Raw genomic sequence first — 9,463 nt, forward strand, 5'->3', positions numbered from 1 at the left:
TCCCTCATCAGTCCTCCTCACAAGCGCAGAGAGAGAGAGAGAGAGAGAGCGTCTGGGTGCGGAGTCACTCTGGCTGGGACTGGCGCTAGACAGCAGCGGCGGCGGCACTGGTGAGCGGTGGTGGCGAGGAGGAGCCGGCCAAGAGTGCGGCGCGTCGTCACCGAGGCCGAGGCGCCCGTCATCTCTGGACTCTGGGGATCTCCGCTTTCCCCCGTTCGAGGTGATTGATTATTTTCCTTCGATTTGTGTCCTTGTTTGCTTCGGTTGGGGAACCGGCGGCTGGTCCTGGTCGCTCGTCGCCGTGTTCGCCGGCGGGGAAGATCTGAATGCGGCGCGGGGTGGGTGCATTCTGTGTCTATAGGCCGCGGGGATTCTGCTGCGGTTTTGGCGGGTGCCTCGGGGTTTGAGGAAAACCTGGCGTGATTTGGTGGGTTGTTGTTTTCTCATTCTCGCGGAAGCACGCGTCTAATCCGGTGGGTTGGTTTGTGATTCTGTTCTGCAGGGTGGAGGATTGGACCTGTTCCTACTCCCGGGGGTCTGCTTTCGCTGGGTTTTCCGATAATTTGCCCAGGAGCAGGTTTGATTCTTCGAACCCGTGTTGGGCTGGAGAGAAACTTTGTTCTCCTCGTCTCCTTAATCAATCTGTGCGTGACTGTTGCAGGTGAAGTGCTGTCTGTGCTGAAATTTGCCATCCCGGTGCAGAAGTCCTGCCGTCGTTGGTGCCTTGTTGAGGAGAGAATCGCTTGGGATTTGCCTTGTCTTGTTCGGCTCTTGCTTGGTGGTTTTGCACTTGTTATGCTAAGGTCTGAATGGAGCTAGTAGATAAGATTGCGGAGCCTGAAGACCCTCTGGTGGTCACCGCTCGGAAGGTGCAGAGCCTGGAGCCGCCACTGCCGATTCCGATAAAGGCCTCATGGAAAGGGAAGACCTCCCAGCAGCAGGATGAGAAGGATCTGCCAGATGATGGGGAGGAGAGCTTCCAGAGCGTGGATTCCTCAGATGAGGGTGGCCGGAGTTCTTTCTCCGGGGCCAGTCACCCCCTGGAGCCAATTGATATGGACCTTATGAAGACGGTCTATGTCGCCATTGATGAGGAGAAGCCTGAGCGGCCGGTGTGTCTGGTGCGAGGGCTATCAGCCAAAGGGCCGTTCATGGATGACCTCTCGCTCCGTGTCACAGGCCTGAAGGCAAATGCAGTGGTCTGTGCAAGCAGTGGTGAAGGCTTGGCTGAAGAGAGGAAGGTGTCTGGTGCTGCAGTGGCGTCGCTGGCCACGGCACGCTCGTCACAGGCTACTGAAACTGTGTCCTTGCCTCCGGATTCGGAGGAGAAGGACTGCGTGTGGGATGCATCGCTCCCTCCCAGCGGCAATGTCAGCCCTCACAGTAGTATTGATAGCATGGGAGTGGTCACTGCCATGAGCATCGCGAGCAACCGCAGTAACACATATAAAAGTGAAGCCATAGCTAGCGGAACCATGCTTACTGTCGAGAGGAACTTTGGAAGTGTAAAGAGTAGTGTTCGAGGTGACTCTTTAGAAAGTGCAAAAACAAGCATGAGCCGAGCAAGTGACAGCAGTGGTGTTAGCGATGATAGCAGCTGGAGCCATATCACTGGAGGTACCAGCAAGCCTCACAAGGGGAACGACCCTAGAGGAAAGGCGATTCATGCTGTGCGGATTCGAGATGGCGTGCTTGGGATGAGCCACTTTAGACTGCTCAAGCGTCTAGGCTGTGGTGACATTGGCAGTGTATACCTCTCGGAGTTAAGTGGGACTAGGTGCTACTTTGCAATGAAAGTGATGGACAAGGCATCCTTGGCCAGCAGGAAGAAGTTGAATAGGGCTCAAACTGAGAGGGAGATCCTACAGCTTCTGGATCATCCATTCCTACCAACTCTGTATACACATTTTGAGACTGATAGGTTCTCTTGTCTGGTCATGGAATTTTGTCCGGGTGGCGACTTGCACACTCTGCGACAGAAACAGCCAGGAAAATATTTCTCCGAGTATGCAGCAAGGTATATTAATCATGAGCCAGTTCCTTCGAAAAATACAACTTGAATTTTCATATTGTATTCACATTCAGTATTTTGTTTTTATCAAGTTTAGTATTGATTCCATTTGCTACCAATTTAATGTAGGTTAGAGTTATTACTATTTCTGCTTTATAATATTAGAGAAGCAGTTGAGCCTGAAGCATAATTTCCGAACTGTGCAAAGATGGTTTCCGCAAGGGAAAAAAAATTCTGTATACCTATAAAGTTTGATAGGACGTTATCTTTTGGGGCTTCAGGAAGCAGCCAGTGTAGTGCTGCCCGGTTACTCAGGCAAAATTTCTGAATGCGGTCTTATGACTGTTGTGAGATGGTGTGCAGAGAAATGTGATTTGTTCGAATGTACTCTGCAGGTGTGCTCGTAAATGGTGCATAAATTTATAGACTGAAATGTAGGCAGCATGTTGAAATGATTTTGAGATATTATAAACCGTGCTCCAATTAGCTTTTGCTTTAGCATCTTACCCTTCAATATTAGATCTTTCGTATTCAGTAGCTTATCTTTTACCTAGTTGGCTAGTTGCAACTAAAAGCGCTGACTTTGCGCTCTCTGAATTTGAGCAGGTTTTATGCTGCAGAAGTTCTTCTAGCTATTGAATATCTGCACATGCTGGGAGTTGTTTACAGGGACCTGAAGCCAGAAAATGTTCTGGTGCGTGATGATGGCCACATAATGCTTTCAGATTTCGACCTCTCCCTGAGATGTGCAGTGTCACCTACATTAATCAGGACATCGGCCTTTGATTCTGACCCCAGAAGGGCGGGTGGTTCATTCTGTGTGCAACCTACTTGCATGGAGCCTACTTCGGCCTGTATTCAGCCAGCTTGTTTCATACCCAAATTGTTCGGTCAGAAGAGCAAGAAAAAGACCAGAAAGACAAGGTCTGAGCTAGGACAGAGTGCCATCAACCTGCCCGAGCTCCTCGCAGAACCAACGTCAGCTCGATCCATGTCATTTGTTGGGACTCACGAGTACTTGGCCCCAGAAATCATCAAAGGCGAAGGCCATGGAAGTGCGGTCGACTGGTGGACCTTTGGTATCTTCTTGCACGAGCTTCTATACGGCAAGACACCATTCAAGGGGTCAGGCAACCGTGCCACGCTGTTCAACGTGGTCGGTCAGCAGCTGAAGTTCCCCGAGTCGCCGTCGACGAGCTACGCCGGCAGGGATCTCATCAGGGGGCTCCTGGCCAAGGAGCCGCAGCAGCGCCTCGGCGTGAAGAGGGGCGCGACGGAGATCAAGCAGCACCCGTTCTTCGAGGGCGTGAACTGGGCCCTCATCCGGTGCAGCACGCCCCCCGAGGTCCCGAGGCCCGTCGAGGCTGAGCTGCCCGTGAAGTACGGGGTGTCGGAGGCGGTCGCGAGCACCAACAAGAGGGTGGTCGGCGCGGACGCCAAGTCCAGCGGGAAGTACCTTGACTTTGAGTTCTTTTAGAGTTTGCGCCTTAGCGGCGGAGCTTGTTGTTTGCATACTGTTGGTGTTGTTGGGTCAGTGTGGTGTTGTGATTTTCACGGTGCTGTTTATGTCAGTCACCGCTGTTACAAATTTCTTGCATCTGAACTGGCCGAAATTAGCTAGGTGTGTTTGATCTGCATCACCTGATGGGAATAGCCTGTCTCTGTTTCTGAACATGTTTTGCGTGCTACAGATTTTGCATTGCAGAAACACTCTGAAGAGTGGCGTCTTCGGGGTTTTGCGCCATCACTCGGCGAATCGGGCATTCTGACTGGATTTAAAGAATATAATTGTAGCTGGTAAATGTATTTTAGTGTTGATTGGTCGCTCCTTTAGTATGTTTATTTTAGTGAGTTTTCCCTTTGACAAAGGAAAAAGAGATGCAGCGAGTGATCTATAGACTTTGGAATAGCTGATTATGTGTTTATTTGCTCTAGCTGGTTATATTCAGGTGTTGATGAAATTGGTTAAGCTCGAGAACCTGTTTGAGTGGATTATCCGAAGAACTGCAGATTCCCCGTTTGATGTTTGGTAAAAAAGGCGCAGTTTATTACGTACTACTGGTATAAAGTTGACTGAAACTCGCCTAAGAAAAAAAAAGTTGCCTGAAACTAACTGATCTTAGCCGTCCATATTGAGGGAGTTTATACTAACTGTTGAATCTAAACACCCGCCGCCGGGAAGCAGGGAAGCAAACCCTGAACACCAACCCCGCCGGCGTGCTCGATTGGCCGAACAAGAGAAAACGCGACCTCGCTGAGCCGCCTCCCGCCGCCACTACTCACCATCCCCTCCTCCCCCGGCAACGTCGGCCGCCATGGTGAAGCGGTGGCTCCCCCTGGAGGCTAACCCCGACGTCATGAACCAGGTACCCCACGCCTCCTCTGCACCTCCGGCAGGGCTTCGCCTCGGCCTCCCCTCTTCCTCGCTCACGGGCCCTCGCGCCACGGCCGGCTGCAGTTCATGTGGGGGCTGGGGGTCCCGGAGGACGTGGGGTTCTGCGACGTGTACGGGCTCGACGACGAGATGCTCGCCATGGTGCCCCAGCCGGTCCTCGCCGTCCTCCTGCTCTACCCGCAGGTGATTCCTGAGTCCTGGCGCCTAACTGGTTGTGGGATTTTGTTTGGGTTGCTTGTGCCGGTGGATGGTGTGAGAGGAGCTGATTTGTTTTCCACCTGCGTTTTGGTAAGCAGGATCGGAAGAAGGAATCCGATGCTTCGACCACTTCGACAGTGGAGACCAAGGTGAGACTGAACTGTATGGTTAGTTTGGTTGTAAGTATGCTCAGCACAATTCCTGACCAAACTCACTCGATTTCACATTAAAACCTGGTAAATAATTTGGTTCGTTCACCTGCTTCTAGGAATTTTGTGTGAAACATTGTGTTCCTAGCACCCGCAAAAAACAAAACAAAACATTGTGTTCCTAGTACTGAACTTTGGCGAAATATTGCCATAATACTTCAGCATAATTAATCATAGGACATCAGGGCATTATCATGATGTATCTGCTTAATTGCTCACCCAATGACATCAGGGCATTGCCATAATAGTTTAGCAGGAAGGGTAGCAGCCAGTGGTTAAGGTTTTAGCCGATTCTTCAAACTCTACATGTTACTTCAACGGTAGGTCTTTAGCCATTTGCCCATTTTCATGGTGCCCCTAGTTATTGTGTATTTCCTTGGATACTCCTTTAAACAAGTAAACAAACTGCACTTCAATGGTTAAATTGTTTGAATGCTATCATGCTTGCTAACCAAGAAGTTTAATGCATTAAGTTGATTTCTACTGCTGACTTATTTTTGCACTGCACACTCGACATATCGTACTTGTTTCCCTAAATTCCAACTTGTGTATCAACTCAGTATAAGGAATTGTGTCCACAATGGTTAGCAGCTTATTAGGCTTCTATTATTTCTTCCATATGCGTAATGTTATAGGTTGTATACATATTGGGTTCCTGGTTCCCAAACAGCTAGAGGTACAGTACTGTAATTTATTAAAGATTGTTAAGGAACCTATGCAAAGTTTCTATATGGTTATTTCTTGATAATACAAAAAAATCATGATGCAGGAACCCAACAAGAAAGTATATTTTACAAAACAGACTGTTGGCAATGCTTGCGGAACAATTGGTATTATTCATGCAATAGGGAATGCTGTGTCCAAAATCAAGCTAGGTATTTAAAGCAGTTTTGAGTTTTAACTTCCTATTGATGTACAGAATATTATTGCCTACACGCATCAAGACAACACTCTATTATGTGAGCTTTTATTTGGTCTTGCAGTCTAAGCATAGTCATTGTTTCATGCAATTCTATCAGTGTGAGGGTGTGACCACCCAATAATTCACTAAGGTCATTTCCATGATCCTTAAGAACTCCTTCATCCCTTGCCATCTGTTTCTTAAGAGAATAGGTGGTAATGGATAGTCATTTCTTGACTTGCTATCATATGAATAATGTATTTCCGGCAGGGACGGAGCTGCCTTATAGACATTGGAGTCAGTTGACCCCAATGGAATTTGAAAATCCTTCATTAATTTAGTACTAATCATTAACATTATAGAACGATGAACCCACTGCCATATACATGACCCCATCAATTTTTTTTTCTAGCTTCATCCCTGATTTCCGGAATCCCGACTTCACAATTATATCTACTTCCCAAGAACTTGGATATGCATACTCTTCTTTTCTGTTATATACTACCTCCGTCCTGGTTTATTAGTCCCCTTTATAATTTGTGTCAAATTTTGACCAACGATTTAACTAATAAAATATTAATGCATGTCAACAAAAATTATATCGTTGGATTCATATTTTTGGATTCATATTTGAACCTAGTTTTCAATGATATAATTTTTTATGACATGCATGAACATTTTGTTAGTTAAATTTATGGTCAAACTTTGGCACAAAATACAATAGGGACCAATAAACCAGGATGGAGGTAGTATTTGCAATACTAATGCATGCTTTTGGTCATACATAATGACATAAATATGAATTATTTAGACTTGTGAGTTTAATTTACCTAGTTCCAACTTCCAAGACTACTTCAACAAAATGTTATGTTGAGTATCTTACCTTTTAATGCCCGCTATTTTTGACTTGTTACGAGATTTGATTAGTATTTTTTTTGTTTGCAGTTGATGGATCCTATTTTCATAGATTTTATAAACAAACTGCTGATATGGATCCTATCCAGGTTAGCAGTCCATGTACGCATACTTCTTTTCTTGTTAAAGACTATTATTATGGATTGACTTCTATGTTGTCCTAATTATAAAGTACTTGATGGTATCAGCGTGCTGCTTTTCTTGAGGAGGACCAAGAAATGGAGGATGCTCATTCTGTTGCTGCTGCTGGTGGTGATACGGAGGTCAGCACTGCAGTAAATTTCTTCAATTATGCCTAGCATACGATATTTGCACCCGATGACCAGATAATATTACGTTAATGTTTTGTGAATGGAATGTTTATAATTGTGGTCTGTCATTCCTGAGAGTCGCGATCGCGACCTTTCTAAGACCAACTTCTGATCTGTTACTGGGAACTGGTCAAGGCGATTGGATCCTGTCGGAATTTTGAGACCTGACTGTTAGCCAGTTTACCTGCTTCTCTGCCTTATGTTGGTTCTTGTTTGTCAGTTTGAATAGCTTGCGATCTGGGGTGAACGTTGTTGCTCATGTGTCATTTGTGAATGGGTATTGGGCATTGTTCATTAGTTTAGAACTTCCACAAGGAGCATGTTATTATAGAACTGTCAACCACAATAATTTGAATGCTCTCATGGAAGATATGTGTTTATATAATATATCCTTAGTTTGAATGTGATTTAATCTACGATTGCATTCTGAGATATCTATATTTTATTGTGCAGGCCAAGGATGGGGTAATTGAACATTACGTTTGTTTTTCATGTGTTGATGGTATGTATTGCACAAGTATCCATCCGTTACCGGAGGGCCATAATTGATTTTTTTTTTCTGTCACAAGTCACCGTCTCTTTATCTGTTGTTCACTCTGTTTTTCCTTCCCTTTTCCATCCAGGTGAACTTTACGAGCTTGATGGAGGAAATCCGCAGCCGATACATCACGGCCCTTCCTCTCCTGATAGCTTGTTGCAGGTAAATTGTTCAGCTGTCCGCATCTCTCATTCTGTGAACAGCGTATTGTATGGAAGATAGTGTTGCCTGTTTATAACTTCAACATAAGGGTTTTGGTTGTGACTGTATTGCTTAGTATCTCTTCATTATACTAAATTATGTCGTAATGCTTAGTCAATTCTTATTTTCATAGTAAGATATTAGTAGCTGCTTTGCTGCTTTCGTGTGCAGGCCCATTAAGCAGTCAGGGTGGTCTCACGACCGCACAACCATTTTGCAAAAGAAAAAAAATGGAAGCAGTTCAGCCCAACACAAAATCGGCAAAAAATAAAGCCGGGCCTATTTTTTTTTACTAAATACGCGCACTCGATTGGAAAAATCCGGTCCGCTATATCACCTCTCATGAAGGAAGGTTCAGTGACAAATGTAAATGCTGAACACTTGTGATTTTCTGAACCCTATTATTCCTTGGCTGTATGCAATTGCAGGATGCTGCAAGAGTCATAAAAGCGAGGATTGTGGAGTATTCTGAGTCACTCAACTTCAATGTCATGGCTCTCTCGATGATGTAGTGAATATATGGGTCCAGAGAGAAGGTCTATTGATTCACACACACCACTCTAACTCATCTGCACCGGCCTCAGTTAAGTCCAACTGTAGGATCATTTCCGTTATGCTGGTGTAACATTGTGAAATGAAATGAAATAATACGGGAACACAAAATGATCAACGCAGACCACATCCTCTTCAAGCTACTCTTAACTTGCCATTCCGCTGCACCGAGGAGATACATTTGTCTTTTTAAAGTTGCTTGTTGATGTTTCCCTTTCGACTAGATGAGCTTCTCATGTGTATTATCGACCGTAGACGGTAAGAAGCGCTTGTAGTAACATTTATGATTACACGTGTTAAGGAAAGGTTCATCTACAGTAGCTTTTTTAAAAGAAAGAAAGAAAGTGGTTTCCCCGGTTCCACCCATTTTATTGAATGAAACCACAGTAAGCATGGTCAAGAAGGATCTCGGGAGCAGTCTAAGTGACTGACCAGACGAATTCAAACATGGTTCAGCCACAAAGCTTATTGCTAGTTCATCCCAGCAAACCCAACCTAAGGGAGCAACGACAGAAAGACATCGCCCGACACTACCTACAGCATCAATGCATCATTTAGGGAATCAGTTGGTGTTGGGGACGAGAATCTGGCGTCGCTCCTCATCAGTTGCGTTGCGTTCACCGGTAGGATCAGTCCCAGGCTATGCGAAGCAGCTCTCCTCGATGATGATCCGGTAGTCTGAGGCAGCGGAGCAACAACTGACAATCCGAGCGCGAAGAGATGGTTGTTTGAGCTCCGGGATTCACTACCGCGTGCCCAGTTTGTCAAGTCGGTTGTGACTTTTGTGGGTGATTTGGACCGCTCGAAGAAAGGCTATTTATGAACAAATATTCCAAAGTCCGATGTCTACTCATTTATTTGTTCAACGATTCACCGGTGAGCTTGACTCCATCAGTACTATCACGACTAGAGCAGCGACGGGGTGCTCTCCTTGTACTGCTGCACGAACCGCAATCGGAAGAAGGGTTCTGTAAAATTCATGTAGCGGGAGACCTTTCCGCGGATGGCAAGGCCGGTGCGTCGGCTGCAATATGCAGGAGTAGAGATGGCAGATACTCGGGATCTTCTTCTATTGTTATGCATGGCACCATTGACACGACAACACTGCAAATCCTAGCATGCCGCGAAGCTTTATCGTTATCTGAAGATCTCTCTACTATCTCTAAGGCCTTGTACAATGGGAGGGTGTTTAGGGAAGGTGTTTAGAGAAATAAACCAGGCTTTTCTTACAC

At 45.8% G+C, this 9,463-nt stretch overlaps 2 protein-coding genes across 3 annotated transcripts; both read left to right on the forward strand.

Moving 5' to 3' along the window:
- Positions 1-165: 165 nt before the first annotated feature.
- Positions 166-3,774, forward strand: LOC123054090 (serine/threonine-protein kinase D6PKL1; the record flags this gene model as incomplete). Its single annotated transcript, XM_044477771.1, is given in 4 exon segments — positions 166-220; positions 503-577; positions 662-2,017; positions 2,618-3,774. Coding segments are annotated over 2 exon segments (2,079 nt in total). The 3' UTR covers positions 3,489-3,774.
- Positions 3,775-4,013: 239 nt separating this feature from the next.
- On the forward strand, positions 4,014-8,374 carry LOC123054091 (ubiquitin carboxyl-terminal hydrolase 3). Of its 2 annotated transcripts, none has more exons than XM_044477773.1 (9): positions 4,014-4,377; positions 4,470-4,589; positions 4,703-4,753; positions 5,583-5,688; positions 6,660-6,718; positions 6,818-6,892; positions 7,394-7,442; positions 7,564-7,640; positions 8,108-8,374. In XM_044477773.1, the coding sequence occupies exons 1-9, from the start codon at positions 4,327-4,329 to the stop codon at positions 8,189-8,191; spliced, it is 672 nt and encodes a 223-aa protein (XP_044333708.1). In that variant the 5' UTR covers positions 4,014-4,326; the 3' UTR covers positions 8,192-8,374. The 2 variants fall into 2 exon arrangements, with proteins under 2 accessions (XP_044333708.1, XP_044333709.1); XM_044477774.1 differs by lacking the exon at positions 8,108-8,374 and adding an exon at positions 7,851-8,095.
- The last annotated feature ends 1,089 nt before the right edge of the window (positions 8,375-9,463 follow it).

The sequence above is a fragment of the Triticum aestivum genome, chromosome 2D (genome assembly GCF_018294505.1).
Source record: "Triticum aestivum cultivar Chinese Spring chromosome 2D, IWGSC CS RefSeq v2.1, whole genome shotgun sequence".
In the NCBI taxonomy this organism is placed as follows: Eukaryota; Viridiplantae; Streptophyta; class Magnoliopsida; order Poales; family Poaceae; genus Triticum; species Triticum aestivum.